The sequence below is a fragment of the Castor canadensis genome, chromosome 5 (genome assembly GCF_047511655.1).
Source record: "Castor canadensis chromosome 5, mCasCan1.hap1v2, whole genome shotgun sequence".
Lineage (NCBI taxonomy): Eukaryota > Metazoa > Chordata > Mammalia > Rodentia > Castoridae > Castor > Castor canadensis.
Window position 1 is genome coordinate 85,961,454 of NC_133390.1, and position 17,153 is coordinate 85,978,606.

Here is a 17,153-nt window from a genome sequence, read left to right on the forward strand (position 1 = left end):
GTTACATTTGTGTTTGGTATGAGGTAGAGGTTCAGACTCATTCTTGTGAATATCTACTTGTCCTAACACCGTTTGTTATTGGAAAACTATTCTTTCCCCATTCAATTGTCTTGGAACATTAGTGAAAGACCACTAATACAATGATTGATTGTATTTCTGGACTCTCAATTCTCTTTCATTGTTTTAAATGTCTGTCTGTCCTTACGCCAGTACCACACTAGTTTATGTTGTAAGTTTTGAAACACAAGTCAGTCCTTCAACTTTATTAAAATGAAGTACTGCATTGATTTTCATATGTTGAACCAACCTTCCATTCCTGTGATAAATTCTGTTTGGTCTTTTTTATATGCTGATGGTTTTGTTTTGCTAATGTTTTCTTTAGGATTTTGGTATCTATGTTCATAAAGCAGTGTTGATAGTTTTCTTGTGATGTTTGTGTTGTCTTGATATCAAGGTGTAATGCTGACTGCATAGAGTACATTGGAAGATGTTCCTTCCTCTTTCTGTTTTCTTAAGGAGATTTTGAGACAAATTATGCTAATTCTCTTTTGTAGTTGTAATGACTAGTGTTCCCCCAAAATTTACATCCTTCCAGAACCATAGAAGGTTATCTTAATTGAAATAGGGCCTTTAATTAATTAGTTACAGTGAGGTCATACTACATTATAATATATGTAGGGTCCTAAAACCAATGATTTATGTTTTCATAAAAAGAGGAGAGGAGCTTGGCTCACGCCTCTAATCCTGGCTACTTGGAAGGCTGAAATTGAGAGGATTGCGATTCAAGTCCAGCCTGGGCAAATAGGTCATGAGACCCCATCTTCAAAATAATCGTTGCAGAATTGGCAGGAGGTGTGGCTCAAGCAGTAGAGTACCTGCTTTGTAAGCATGAAGCCCTAAGTTTAATCCCAAGTCCCACCCCCCAAAAAGAGTACAGTGACACAGAAAGGACTGTGTGAGGAGATAGAAGTAGAGATTGGAGTGATACAGCTACAAGCCAAGCACCACTAGCCAGAAAGAAGGAAAAGATTCTTCCTTGGGATGTTCTGAAGGAAGAATGACTCTGCTAACACTTTGATACCTTGATTTCAAACTTCCAGCTTCCAAAACTGTAAGAGAATAAATTTCTGTTGTTTTAAATCACCAAGTTGTGGTAATTTGTTACAGCAGCCCTAGGAAACTAAAATACCAGTGAAGACATTTTGTTCTGGGACTAGGGCAGGTTAAAATGCTACAAAGCTAGCTATAATGTGATTTAGTCACTTTTCTTAATTAAATGCTTCCTAGTTTTTCTGCAGTTTTCCAGCGTTCTGAAAAGATTGAGCCTGTCAGTTTTTGCCACAATTTTTCATTGCTTTTATGTAGAAGAGAATTTCCAGAGATCCTTACTTTGTATTTTCAGTGACATAATCCAGAGTATTATCCTTGGTTTAGGAGACACTAGGACAGCAACCCTCCCTAATTAGTTAGTGCCAAGCTTGTCCAAGAAGTTACTGAGTCAGGAGGAAGGAAGTGTGATCCCTGAGTTCAAGCTCCAGTCCTACCAAAAAACAAAACAAAACAAAAAACCAACAACAACCAAACTAGGAGGAAGCAGGTAACACCTTTTCTAAGTGGAGATAGAGGCAGAGACCTTAAGCTGTCCCATTTCTCACAGGAAAAGGAATGGTGAAGAAACCATTGCTGAGCATCTGCATACCATCACCTCTGTTCACTGTCTTAAGCCTTGCCACAGCCTTTATGGGGTGGGAGGTACCTATCCTCACTTGACAAAGGAACCGAAGTGGTGCAGGTAATGAAATACTGCTTGTCACCGAGTCACAAGTGGCACACCTAGGATTCAAGCCGACAAAGGCTGTTCTCTTTCCACTGTATTTTCCATTTATTGAGTGGTCACTATGTCACTCCTGCATTTAATCATGCTTTCTCATTTCATCATCGCTCACCCCTTTAGGTAGATTTTACTGTCCTTGCTTTTCAGAAGAGGAAAGAGGCTAAGAGGTTAAGTCTCTTGTCCAAGATACAGTATAAGTAGGACAGAGTCAGTTCTGCTGGACTCCTTCTCCTATACTTTCAGTCAACATTCACTGCTGCCTCAAGAGGCCCTGGATATCACACACCCTCTCCTGCTCACCGGATTCTGGGGACCAGCCTATGCATTTCATGCTGGAGAGCCCTTTGTCTGGTGTGTGAAGCCCTAGAGTGGCCAGGGTCAGATAAATCTCTTGGTATGACCTACATCTAAGTGTATATTAGATCAGGAATTCTGACTTGGACATTGAACTTTCCTAACAACTTGCACATATTAGAGCCTCAGTTTTCTCATTTATAATTGGCCTCCAAAATGGAATTTTCAAGAAAAACACCTGCATTTTCTTTATTTTTTTAAATCAATCTGTATATTTTACAGTGAATTACAGTGGTTCATATTTGCAAGTACATGTTCATATATTGTGTGTGTATATTCAGTTATTTACTGGAGGGATGCTTAATGAAGTTTAGTGAACACATCACTAAAATTAAATGAGTGATTTTTTTTTTTTTTACTACAATCTGTTCCAATGTCAATACTTTGTTATAAATTGCCAGAAAGGCTTCTTGTGTTTGGATGAAAACTTGCTAATGTAAATTTTATTTAGTGTACATTGAAGAAAGGAAAAGATGCTCCCAAGTAAACTATAACAGACCATGGGTTATAAGATACATCCTGATTTCAGATATTGAACTGGGAAACAAATGTCTTAGGGTCTGTGAAAAATGACAGCCTCCTTTCCTGCCTAACTCTCAAGCTGGAGAACAAAACCTGAGTAGACTAAGGATGCTAGAGGATAGCTGAGAACCCCACTGAATGAGCAAATGTGGACACAAAGGTACTGGACACCAAAGATAACTCCAAAGAGTTACTTTACAAAGTATAACGTCTAAACAAAATCGTCTTAGCAGAATGTTGCTGGAATCAGTTCTTAGTGTCACTGAAGAATTTGAAAGCACTATTTACCTGTTACCTAAAGGAGACTGGAGCAATGAATAAATGTTTAAATTCCCTTAATTGAATAAGTAGATGAGTGCCCCTTTTATGTGTAAGTGTGGCAATTCAAAAAATTAATGTATTTTTAAAAGTTCATAGTTTTCAAAAATAACCTTAATTCTATATTAAACAAACCTACTCAATTTAGTTAGTGGTAATTCTTACAACACAGGAGCTTGAAGAAAAATCAGCCACCCAGTTCCCACATGTGAACATATTTTAAGAGAAGTAGAAAATTCTTCTAGCCAGGCTTTGGTGACTCGTGCCTGTAATCCTAGCTATTCAGGAGGCAGAGATTAGGAGGATGCCAGTTTGAAGCCAGCCCAGGCAAATAGTTCTCGAAAAAAAAATCACAAAAAAAAAGACCTGGTGGAGTGGCAAAGGTGTAGACCCTGAGTTCAAGCCCCAGTACTGCCAAAAAGAAAAAAAGAAATTCTTCTAGATTACCCCTGAATTCTTATCAAGTAAGTACTTTCTCAAATATGGTGACCCACCTTCACTTTTATCTGTGGATCATCTGATCCATAGCTGTTTCCATAAACTATTGATAAGTTTAAGAAGCATACCTTCTCTGCAGAAAAAGGTTTGATGTTAGTTTTTCTACTTTTGGTGGAAGAATATTACATCTCTGAGTTGGCCATTATATAATTACGGATGTGATTATTTATTAAGAAGAGTAAATTGTTCGGAAGTAAAATATGGATCAGGTGAAGGATGTAAGCTCCTAGAGCATTTGCAACTTTCTCAGAATTCTGACTTTACCAACCTGTGCCAGTTTTGATACTTTAAAGGCATTAATTTAATTTTCTTTCCTTAACTCACTATCCCCTCCCCAAATATATAGTACATATATAGTTGTAGAAAATCTTATTCAGGTGGACTTTTGATCACATTTCTTGCTTCTTATTTTTAACCTCCCTAAATTATATTTATTTTGTAGGCATCATAGCTGCAAATGTTCTTGTATTCTGTTTATGGAGAGTACCTTCTCTACAGCGGACAATGATCAGATATTTCACATCTAATCCAGCCTCAAGTAAGTCTAACTTGTGTGATTTTAGCTAGAGATAATATGAAAGAAATATGCCTTAGGTTAATTGAAATGCTATAGAAAATGAGTTGCTTATCCAGCCTCAAGTAAGTCTAACTTGTGTGATTTTAGCTACAGATAATATGAAAGAAATTTGCCTTAGGTTAATTGAAATGCTGTAGAAAATGAGTTGCTTATCAACAATTATAAGCGAAGTCTGGAGAATAGACTCTAAGCTCCTTGATGAAGGGACTTCATCTGTCTTACTGTTGTATCCCAAGAACCTAAAAAGTGGCTTACACATAGTAGATACCTAAATATATTTTAGTGAATTAAGATCTGTAATCTACAGGCTTATTCTTTGAGACTATTGTATGCAGCTTTATATCTGTAATTGAAATAACATACTCGTTCTATTTCTAGCTTTTGTTGTAAGGACAAGTTGTTTTCATTTAACTGAGCATTTTCACTAGTTGCTTACTAAATAGAAACAGATTTATTAAAATTGCTTTTTACCACTTTGAAACATGCTATCTTAAATCATCTTATTTAAGCTTGAACTGGCTCTGTTTTAGATTCCTGTATTTGGTGTAATAACAAAAGAAAAGTCTGAAATAGATCATTTTTACTGGCTTTGTGTTTCACAATTACTAGACTGTGTTTTTCTTTCTCTTGTAGAGGTCCTTTGTTCTCCAATGTTACTGTCAACATTCAGTCATTTCTCCTTGTTTCACATGGCAGCAAATATGTATGTTTTGTGGAGCTTTTCCTCCAGCATAGTGAACATTCTTGGTCAAGAGCAGTTCATGGCAGTGTACTTGTCTGCAGGTAATAAGCTTTAATCTCAGGATCTTTTAGATTATAAATACTCTATCCACAGAAGGGATAAAGGAACTGATTATAGCCGTATTCGCTACACAGTAAGTGCTGAGAACATACTTGTTTCTCAAGTTGTATGTAGAGAAGGACACCACAGATTGATAGCTCTGGTGCCTTTCCTGCTTCTCATTTTGTAGATTTCTGTGAATTATTTGGGTCTGCTGTGGTTTTAAATGAGTTAAACAGGAGTTAAGGGGTAGAATAGAACTTAAGTGTGTCATTTTTATCTTAGTGGGCCTTGATTTCTTTAGTTTAGGCCCACCATTTTATAGATTAGGTTATAAGACTTCCTAGCTATCTCAGTTATCTGGGTTTGTGTTAAATAACTATACACAACCTCATTTCCCCCAGTGTGTTTAGTTTGCAGAAAGCTTTAGATCAGAGCAATCCAGTGTGATTGTCAAGAGCAGTAAGTATGTTCTTTTTTGCAAGAATACATGTTGGCATGGAACCACTTCCTAAGTTGTGGTCCTGGAGATGGCATCAGTTCCCTATTTCAATGGGAAAGGGTAGTGTACTAGTGCAGGTTGCTGCTGCTACTAAGAGAATAGTTGGCCACGTTTTTACTTATAGTAACTGATAGATTTATATGTTTGCAGATTTTACTTAAATAAAACAGTAGAGTATAAGGAATTCATTTCTAAAGTCCCTACATTTTAAAACCATGCATTTGGCTGTGTGCTATATTGAAAAAGTACTGAGCTTTAAGATAGAAATGGGATCAGAGCCTGTTCTGCTACCAGCTATTGTGTGATGTTGCAGAAATGACCTTTCTGGAGATAATGACAGTTAGCTTTTTGTGACAAGGATTTATACAAACGATCAAATAAAAGTATCTACCAAAAGGCCCAGAGTAAGTGTTCAATTAGTGTTAGTTAAAAATGCTCATGTGACACAAACAATACATACACATGTAAGTAAATGCAAAAAATGATAAAATAAAAGGAGAAAAAGAAGAAAAAAATGCTCATGTATATATATCTAGTCCCTCAAAAACAGAAGCTGAGGCTGGAGTTGTGACTTAAGCAAAAGAGTATCTGCCTAGCAAGTGCAAAGCAATACGTTCAAACCCCAGTACTGCCAAAAAAACAGAAGCTGAGCAATCTTTTTGGCCTTGAAGGTATAGTTTTACCCAAGGAGTAGTTGTGTTGCTGTTGGTACAAAGGATATGTTTTAGATACCATTAGTTCCTGTCTCGTAGGAAGTTTTTTGTTCGTTTTTGTAGTGGTACTAGAATTTGAACACAGGGCTTCATGTTTGCCACACAGGCATTCTGCCTGTTGAGCTATGTCTCCAGTCCCCTCAGGAAGTTTTTTTTTTAAATGAGTCATATTGAGCTCAAATGACATTGAAACCAAAGGGATCTAATGGCTCACCTAACGTCCTACCCCAGAGATTCTGTTTTAGCATGTCTGCGTATAACCCAGAAGATTCTGAGATAACTAGTGAATTTGGGAACTTGCATCCTTGATGTTATAGGTGAGGAAAATGATGACTGGTTATGTGAATGAGCCTATATCTCTCAGCAAGTCATGTGGTAGTCCATTTATTTCCTTCCCTATAAACTAGCTGAAGTGATAGGCAGGGTAGTATTCATACCGGCACCCTTAGAGTGATCCAGGTAGAAACTTGACACTGTTAACAGCTGTAGTGGTGCATGTCTGTAATTCTAGCACTTTGGAGGCTGAAGCAGTAGGATTGCCAGTTCCAGATCAGTCTGGGCTACAAAGTGAGACCCTGTCTAGAAACAAAAAAACAAAAACAAAACAAGAACAAAAAAACCAAAGCCAGGGCGGCGGCGGGGTGGGGTAGGGTGCGGAGCATGGCTCAAGTGCTAGAGTACCTGCCTAGTAAGCACAAGGCCCTGAGTTCAAACCCTAGTACCACAAAAAAGAAAACCCCACCAAGACAGTCCCCGCGCCCCCCCCCAAAAAAACCAGATACTATTAAACTGTGGAATAGAGATAAAAAATGGAAACCAGTGGCTGAAGGGGTAACTTCAGTGGTAGAGCATTTGCCTGGCAAACATGAGAACCTGAGTTGATCCCCAGCACCACCAAAACATTTTTTATAACTTAATTTAAATTGTTGAAATATTACTTATTTCTCAGGTGTTATTTCCAATTTTGTCAGTTATGTGTGTAAAGTTGCCACAGGAAGATATGGACCGTCACTTGGTGCAGTAAGTATTTTGAATTTAAACATTTTCTAATTTAAATTTTAAATTAATTTTGAAATAATTATATACTTACAAGAAGGTTGCAAAATTAATAGTTTCCACATACTCATCACCCTGCTGTTAAACTAACAGAATCTTGGATGTGGTTATCTTACAGAGTCACAGCACAATTATCAAAACCAGGAAATTAACATTGAAATAATACTTTTGACTGACCTGCATGTAACATAGAATTTAAACATTTGTAAAACCTTATAATTTTTAGGCTGTGGCTTTTATCATTGGTGATTTGTATCTACTCACTGAAATAGAGTACCTAATGGGAGGAGTATGAGAGAATCCAATCTCCATAAACCAAAGAGCCAACTCTAGGATTGGAAAATTCTGACTTGATTTGAATCTTGTACTAAATCCTCCTATGGAGTTAGTGTTTGACTGTCTACTGGATAGACAAGACTTACTAGGCACTGTGCTGGGGCTTAGAGATATAGTCAGTGAGCAAAATGGTCAAGATTCCTGTTCTCAGGAGCTTATATTCTGGGTGCCTAAAATTCTTTAAAAATACATATCTTCTTTTTAGTTTAATGGCAGAATTCTAGGCACATGGAAATCTTTAATATTCAAAATATTCAATTTGTGCATATGTAAGTACTGATACATTTAAGTGCTTTTCAAATAGGAGGTATTATAGGAACTCTAAAAATGTTCATTTCTGGAAAAGAGCCTTATGTAAAATAATCACCCTCTTAATTTGTGTTTTGTAATGAGGCCTATATCTTCTCCTATAGCCTACATGGTTTCTTAATTTAAGCCCCCCCCCACCATTTTCTTCATGTAATTTTTGCTATATATACGTGTGTGTATATATACATATATATATACACACACACGTATATATATGCATATATACATATATACACACAGAAAAATATGTCTATGTATATTTCAAATCCTATTCCTTACCTTATTCAACAACTAAGCATCTTGTTTTTTGAAGGCAGTGAAGGCCACTAGGGTGAATCAGAAGTGGACTTGGAAATTTTAGTTAAGGAGAAAACATGCATCTAATACTACAAACCAGAAGGGATGAAAATTCTCTAGAGGACTTTGGGGTTCTGAGGGTAGGGAAGACATTAGCTGAAAGGATCTGGTAGGGCATTTTGATGTGCCTTGTACAGTTGTTATTCTCATTTTATGAATTTTATAAGAGCAAACTGAAGTCCAAAATTAATGAAACATAACAGCATGCATGGTGTTTGGAAATAGAGTGAGGTTGAGTTTCAGCTCTGTTACTTTCCTGTGACTTCTAGGACAGATTATTGAATATCTCTGAACCTCAGTTTTTCTACCTGAAATGGCAATAATGCCAGCTATTTCTGACTTGGTGCTTAGCACAGTAAGGAACACATAAGAAATGTGGGGTGGTAGTTCTTATACACTCATCAAACTCCTGTAGAGCCAGGGTAGGATAAAATTATTATTGCTAAACACTTTAACTCAGACTTAGTTAAAATGAAATTGAATCACTAGTTATAATGGCATTTTTATTTTTATTTATTTATTTTTTTTGGCAGTACCAGGGTTTGAACTCAACCCTTTGCCTTGCTAGGTAGACACTCTACCATTTAAGTTACACCCTCAGTCCTATAATGTCATTTTTAATAAGAAATCTGGAAAAAGTCCTATTGACAAAATTATGTTATAAAATAAAGTATTGATCTTACTGGCTTAGTCACAATCCTTTGTTAAAGATGGAGACTATTAAGTATATTGACACTAGGGATCAAGAATACTGACTAGCTGACAGAGTAGCTCAAGTGGTAGATCACCTGCCTAGCAAGTTGGAGGCCCTGAGTTCAAACCCTAGTGCCTCCTAAAAAGAAAAAAAAAAAAAAATTGCTAGTTTTGGTATAAACCATACATGTTCTGAATCTCATCAAAAAAAATTATTTTCTTACTAGTTTGGCAAGAAACTTTAATCTTTTCTTTTCTCAAATTCTACTTTTTAATATTCTTCTTTTCATTAGCTTACTGTCTGTGAAATGTAACCCTGAATCTCAAGGTGGCAGAGATCGTCAGTTTGTTAGAAGAAATACCATTTGTTAAAATGTTTGTTACAGAAAATCTTTTTCACTTCAAGTTATATTTTGCTATATTTTCACTTGCTTCAAACTTGCTTGTAATTATTCATTGAAGCATTTTTATGGTTGCTTCAAAATGTTTGTCAGATAATTCTAAACATTTGTGTCATTTTGCTATTCGTGTCTATTGTTTTTTTCTCATTCAAGTTTAAATTTTTCTGCTTCTTTGACATGATGAGCCATTTTTTTCTCTTTTGTGAGTCATTTTCAGTTGAAACCTGTATATTCTGTATATTATGAGTCTTTACATCATATTTAAATCTACTATTTTAGCAGGCCTCTGATATGCTCTGCTAAGGGAAATGGGTACACTGACTTGGTACTGCTGGATGAAGGGCTGGTCCAGAGTTGCCACTCAGGCTCCTTTGCCACTTGAAGTGCAGGGTAGGGTGGGAGTTCTGGGAGTGCACACTTCCTCATGGGCCTCTATTATACGCCTTGGCTAGGAGGAGCAAGGGGACCTTGTGACAGCTACTTCCATTGACAGCACCCCATTAGGATTCTGGGGTGCCTCGCTACAGTATGGCAAGAGTGGAAGTCTAGGCTCTTCACTCATCCTTTGCTGAGGGGCTTGGACCACAGTGTTTTCTGAGTAGTTAATTGTTTAACAGTTTTCTGCCTTGCTAGACTGTTTTTTCTTGGTCCTTAGCTAAAAGAGCATTTGGGGGATGGACTGGGGTAGACCCATTTTGTCTGTACCCATTGGTCTTTCCAGGTTGCTCCACTACTCCAGGTCCGCAGAAGAAAATCCAGGGAACTCATACATCATTCCTTGTCTCTCGGTTTCTTGGCTGGCCTGCTTTCCTCCACCTTTTAGTATCTTTGTATGTGCTTTAGGTGTAATGGTCAGGACATTTAGCTTGCTTAGCTTCTGGAAACGGGCTCCCTAGAGAAAATTAATTTAAAAATTAATTTAATGCTAAAGGATCACAATAGAAAGCCATTAATATGCTAGAATTGAAGGTTATACAGTTAGAGAAAGTTTCTTATGAAATAAGTATGAAGTCGTAAGTGCATGAGGATTATAAACATATAACCAGTGTACGTAAGATTTTTGATGGAGAACAAAAATCTTCACCTTTAAATATGGATCCATTTCTGTAGTGCCTACTTGGATTAGGGCTCATGACGTCCTGAAATTGCAGCTTGTACCTAAAATATATACGAATGTGAAAATTTTCTGAGGAAAGAGAGGCTACATTTTCATTAGTTCCCTTCACCTTCCTCCCTCACCCTCTATGTACAAAAAATTAAAAATAGTTTCTTTATATTGGCTTAAGCCCAGATGCTTGTCAAAAAACAACTTGTGATTTAGTCATATGTATATTTGTTTATATTTGCATAAATCTGTTTATATTTACATTGAGAAAAGTCTAGAAGTATAATGGAGCTGCCTTTTTAAATAATATGTAAAAATAGTCATAAACTGGCAAAAACTGACTTTACATAGAATTGCACAGCTAATGACAGTTATTAATATGGAGAATAGTAATCATCTCCAAACAAATAATGCTGAGATATTCCACAGAATTTTAATGGTCTTAACTAATCAAATTATATTTGTTTCATTTGAGGGGAAGATTTAATTTAGGGAGGGGTGTTCCTCAAGGAAAATACGGTTTCAACTGGAATTTTTAGTTCCATTTCAAAATAAACCTCAGATGTTAAAGTTGCACATATGCCCTGAAGCCTAGAGGGTGATAGGCTGTTGTTCACTCTTGCTTTCAAATTCTTAGTGACAGCGACTTCTACTCTGCTTAAAATAGTGCACATCCATAGGTTTTGGGGGGAGACATTGAAGTACCAGCCAGAACAAATCTTTCAGAATAAATATAAATATGGTCAATTTAAAATGTTATACCTCAGGGGCACCATGACCCAGGGAAGTTAATGGGAAAATAAGCAAACCACCTTCTGAGATGATTCTGGTAATCCTTAAAAGTTGTGACTCATTTGGGTGTAGAATAGGGAACCATTCATGGGAGCTGTGTGTTTGTGTATGTATTTCCACAAAGGTGTGATTACCCTATTAAGGGAAGTTGGGATTTCAAAACCCCATGTATTGCAATTAGAGATTCTTGGGTAGAAGCCAGTTTAGCCAATATATAATTGTATTGATTCTAAGTATAGAATACAGAATTCTGACTACTGCTCAGAATTCTGTATTCTGAATACAGAATACCAACCAAAGTTGGTGGGTATTTCCATATCCAGCCATTCCCTTTAATATGTAAAGAGGTTATGGTTTTCCTGTTCTTCCACTTTTCAGCTGAAACACTGGGTTTTCTGTCTACTCATCTTAACTCAGGCCCCGGAGTTTCTTCTCAGGGGTGTTTATGCTCTTCTTCCATCTCTCAGCTTGTTCTTAGGAATGCAGCTTGAATTAGTTTCTATTTAGGCCAGCTGGCAGCTATGTATTAGGGACTAGGGACAGTCCCTAATTTTATATAAAGTATTAGTGGGCTGGAGACCTGGTTCAGTAATCCTACATTGTAAAGCAACACTTCATATGGAAGACACTAAGAAAACTCTGATTAAGACAGATAGGCGGTACTTTTGAGAAATAAAATTACCATATTTAAAACAATATGAAAATGTAAAGCTCTTTTAAGTATATGGATTCCTTTCAAAAGTGATTTTGTTTTTTGACAAACTATTAGTAAATGATTTAAAACTTACAGAAAAATTGCAGGACATAGTATGAAGAAGTAATTTAGGCTTACTGAGATATTATTTGACACACAAAATCTGCACTGTGGGCTGGAGTGGCTCAATCGGTAGAGTACCTGCCTAGCTAGCATGAAGCCCTGAGTTCAAACCCCAGTGCCATCAAAAGAAAGAAACAAAGAAAGAAAAAAGGAAAAAAAAAAGTGCACATATTTAAGGTCTGTGATTTGGTAAGTTTTGACACGTAGACAGTCATGCCACTTTGGCTTCACTCAGTGATGAGCACCATGTTCATTACCCGCCAAAGTTTCTTGGTCTTCCTCTACAGGCACTCCTTGCTGTCTCTCTCCTCATCCTCTGCTTTCTATAAAGTAGAAATGAAATGTGCACCACAGACTTGTTTTTGTTGTTCTGGCTTTATTTGCTATATAATTATCTTGAGATTCATCCATACTGTTGTGTGTATCAATAATTTATTCCTAGCTGACTGTGGTGGCTCATGCCTATATTCTCAGCTACTTGGGAGACTGAGGTAAGAGGATTGCAAATTTGAGTTCAGGCTAGGCAATTTAGTGGGATCTTGTCTCAAAAAAACGTCTTTACTCCCATTTCCTGTGTAGGAGCAGGAAATGTTTCTCCTCCTTCTCTCCCATTTCTCCCTACTTTATCTTGCTATACTAAAATACATCCTTGCTTTGAATTACTTTTTTTTTTTTTTTTTTAAGACAGGGTCTCATGGTGTAGCCCAGGCTACATAATTCAGTCTTCCTGCCTCAGTCTCCCAGGTGTTGGGGTTACTGTTGTGAACCACTACACCTAGTACAATTATTCTTTTATATTACTGAAGAATATTCCATTGTATAGACACAGTATTGTGTTTACCTGTTCACTTGATGGACACATGGATTGTTTCTAGTTTTATGACCATTTTTCTAAAAAAATGCTGGTGTAGGGTGAGGGAACTGTTGTAAACATTTGAGTACAAATCTTTGTATAAATACATGCTTTATTTTTCTCTTGGGTAAACACCTAAGAGTAGAATAACTAGATCCTTTGGTAGATACATGCTTCTAAGGATTTACAATCTCTTGTCCAAAGTGGTTTTAATACTTGCTATTACTTTTTTCACCAGAGTCCTAGTTTATCCATATGTCATCAACATCTAATTTGGTCAGTACTTTTAATATCTGAAAGGTATATAGTGATAGCAGTATGACTGGGATTTTCATTTTCCTGATGACTAATGATGTTGATCATTTTTCATGTATTTATTTGCTACCCATCTACCATCTTTGAGGCATTTCTTCAAATCTTTTTTCAATTGAATTTGGTGATTTCTTTTTTTTTTTTTTTTTTTGGCAGTACTAGGGTTTGAACTAGGCCTCATGCTGACTCTAGTCAGGTACTCTACTGTTTGAGCCACTCCTCCAGCCCTAATTATTCTGTCTTGAGTCAGTTTTTACTATGATGGTTGTTGCAAGGGTGAAAATGTACATCTGATTAGCTTTCTCTAATGTTAACATCTTCCATAACTACAGCATGTTTACCAAATGCAGGAAATTAAGTACAGACCATATTCAAGTTCCCCCAGTTTTTCTACGCTGTCCTTTTTGTTTGTTTCAGGATGCTACATTGCAATTACTTATCATACTTTCTAGTCTCCTCTAGTTTGTAATAGTTTCTGTCTTTGTTTTTTGCACTCTTGGATCCTTTTGAAGAGTGGCAGGATGGTATCTTGTAGAGTGTCTCTTATGGGAATTTCATTATTTTTAATAAATGACTAAGATTTGTCTTTCCTAAGAGCTTTGTTTAAGCTAGAGTACCTGCCACCCTTTGCTCTCCTCTGTTCTCACAGTTCACACTACAACAAGCTCAGTTTGTTTCCATTCTTCCACCAGGCCATGATCATTGACCTCCAGGCTAAGGTTATGCTGGATTTCTGCGTACAACATTTTCCTGTCTTCTCCTCCTCTACCTGGCCAACACCTAATCACCCTTCTGTGCAAAGCTTGATGTCACTTGTTACCCTGAGCTTCCATTAGCTCTCCCTTCCATGTGCTGTCTTATAGAATGCAGCACTTCCCCATCATAACTCATCATAGTTTGTTGTTTTAAACTTCCTTAGATGTCTTTCCTATAAGCTCCACAAAGGCAGGGACCTTTCGTTCACCTCTGCATCTCTTGTGTTGTGCCTGCTATGCAGGAGGGCTCAAGTGGAACTAAAGGTTGTCCTGAGACAATGTAAAGTAGAGGTTATGATCCAGTTCCTCACATATTCTACCATTTAGAGGACTTGGGAACATGTCTGACATTAAGAGAGGTAGTTACATTAGTAGAATCTCTCAGAAGATTTCTCTTAACCATTATAAATTTAAATTATGAAAATTATGTAGGCAACCAGGAAAGAAGCATGTGAGGACAAACTAATGATCTTCTTAGTGATAATAACTATTCAGTGGTATAAGAAGTAAGAAGTAGTGGATTTGTGCATCACAAGACTGAGGGTTTTGGTTTAGGTTTTTATTCTGTATTGTGAAGTTGTTGGGGAAAGTGCTTCCCAAGCAGGTGTACTGGGAGGGTTCTGTGAGGGACAGCTCTTACAGAGCCATGGATAAATGTAACACACTTCCCTGGACCCTGGTGTTAACTCCAAGGCCTTAAAAGAAAATGTCAGTCTCTTTTTGAGAGTAAACAAATACAAATTTCATTTGTCAAATAGAAATTTCACCTGAACTAAAACAGCATTAACTTGGAGGCGAGTCTGTTGTGTGGTTTTCTTTGGCAAATTCATGCTCATTTTTTGTGGTTGGGGAGCTTTGTTAGAGAAATTTGAGAAGTTCTTTATTAGGCATTAGTGGAATGATGCATGTGACACACTTAACACTGTCATTTAAGTTCATTAAACAATCACGAACTGGTTATTATGTATCTTACTGCCCTATAATGAAAGTTCAGTCTCTCTAGCGTCACTTCTTGTCAGGCCTGGAGCCCCTTTGTCTGGTACTGTGCATGTTAGCAATTGAAAGCTTTCAAGCTTCTCTAAAGATGTGACACACCTAGCCTAGAAGAAGCCCTACCACTTCAGACACGGGACACACGGGTTACACGTGTTTGCTTTTCTCCAGCTAGTTTGTTTTCTTGCAGTCAGGTGCGATCATGAGTGTACTTGCAGCGGTCTGCACTAAGATCCCGGAAGGGAGGCTCGCCATCATCTTCCTCCCGATGTTCACCTTCACAGCAGGGAATGTGAGTACCTGGATGACATTCTTGGGATAGTAGTTGTTTTTACAGTGACTGAATCTTGCTCTTAAATCAGAAATGTCAATGCTGGAGGAATCAAAGTTGTACCACTTCTGTTCTTTCTACCTGACTTTCAGGCCCTAAAAGCCATTATTGCCATGGATACAGCAGGAATGATCCTGGGATGGAAATTTTTTGATCATGCAGCACATCTTGGGGGAGCTCTCTTTGGAATGTAAGTTTGAATGTAACTGATGGCTGAACTGCTTACCCAGGTCACCTCCTTGCCCTCTTTCCCCTGCTGGCCACATTTCACCAGTGTTGTTCAGACATATTTTGCTGGTGGAGGTGTTTCTGTGCCTGAAGTGCACTCTACTCAGAGTACAGTTCAAACCCCAGTCCCACTACAAAAAAAAAAATAAATAAAATACATGGAGGACAGGTGGCATGGCTCAAGTGATAGAATACCTGCCTAGCAAGCACAAGACCCTGAGTTCCACACCCCCCATCTGTAGAGTGTGGGCACTTACCGAGCATCTTACATGCAGGTGCCAAGCTAGTACCTAACCTTGTGTTAACACTCCTTCAGTTTTACTGAGAGGAAACTGCGGCTCAGAGTGATCTTCCCCAGGCCTGACAGCTCTGCAGTAGCAAACAGACATTTAAACCCTCATCCATAGCCCTTTCAGTTCCCAACATACCAGATTGAGCACACCCAGCATGCAGCACCAGTGCTTCCATTTGCACTTCAGGTGATGGGTTTTGCCTAAGTTGTAAGTAGTGGGGTAGCAGCTCTTGGAGCCCATATGACCTGACAGCCCTTTCATCAGTGTTGTTTACTGTCTGATGGCTCCATCCTGATGGCTTTTAAAAAATCTTTTTGCCTGTTGTTTTACTTTGTTTCATGACAGTAGAAAACTTAAATTTTTTAACAAAAATAAAGAATAGAAAAATCCATTGAAGTGAAACAGTTTTGCCTAGTAGGCGGTGGAACTAAATGCCATTGTGCCATTTATAATTCTCATGATGATTAAATAATAGCATATGTGAGTTCTCGCTTTCACTGTACAGCAGCACGCTATAAATAGTAGAAACTGACCTGCTATTACAGTACGAGAAACAAAGACTTATGAAAAGGGGTTCAAGTTTTATGAGTTTTAACTTTTTTAGATCTTTCCCTTTTTTTTTTTTTCTTCCCAGTACTGGGGGTAGAACTCAGGGCCTGACGCTTGCTAGGAGGGTGCTCTACCACTTGATCCATACCCTCAGCTAAGTACTAATTTAATACTCTTAAAATCTTGAGAGTACTCCATTTTATAGATGAGGAAACTGCATAAAGAAGGTAGCTTGTCCAAGGTCACATGGCTAATAATTACAGAGCTAGAATTTCATACTGAGCACTAGATCATTAGGCTACTGCAATGAAAAAGGTATCTCAGAAATTAGTCATTTGGAGGTTAGAGTGTAGCTTGCTGGTAAAAGACTGTGGGAGGTCCTGGGTTTTAAAAAAGAAATTAGTCATTTTGAAATATTTTCCTAATGTAGTTTAGCCAAATCACCAGTAACATTTGGATTCTGGAGTATAGTCACAATAGGGTACCTGTAAGATTCAAGTATTTGACTCTGCTTAAAGTTAGTAGGTTCAAAAGATTTGGAAAGATGCCCTGTTAACGGTGAGTTCCTGACAAGTGATTTGTTTCTTGCGAGGATTTTTATAACTGAATTTGAATGTCAGTGTGATCCTTTTTCTCTTGTTCTAACTTCATTAGAGAATTTTAATTTAGGTTCAATGAATCTTCTTCTTACATGCCTACTAATTTGCATGTTTCTTTAAATGACTTTTTTCTTTCTGTAAATTTACAGACTATTTCATTTTGAAAGTTTTATAGTGGCCTTTCACAATCAGATCTTAACTATAGTCAGTGGGTATTAAGATCCAGACACGGGAGTCTTTGGTTCCATTTCCTGTATGGGAAACAGGAAATGTTT

General features: G+C 37.4%; 1 protein-coding gene across 2 annotated transcripts in view; it reads left to right on the forward strand.

The window, feature by feature from the left end:
* Positions 1-17,153, forward strand: part of Parl (presenilin associated rhomboid like) — a 37,823-nt gene that overhangs the window by 19,078 nt on the left and 1,592 nt on the right. For both annotated transcript variants that reach the window (XM_020175832.2, XM_074073644.1), the window contains 5 exons: positions 3,969-4,064; positions 4,737-4,886; positions 7,049-7,119; positions 15,069-15,170; positions 15,302-15,399. In XM_020175832.2, coding sequence (XP_020031421.1) covers positions 3,969-4,064; positions 4,737-4,886; positions 7,049-7,119; positions 15,069-15,170; positions 15,302-15,399 — 517 coding nt within the window. The remainder of the gene's footprint in view (positions 1-3,968; positions 4,065-4,736; positions 4,887-7,048; positions 7,120-15,068; positions 15,171-15,301; positions 15,400-17,153) is intronic.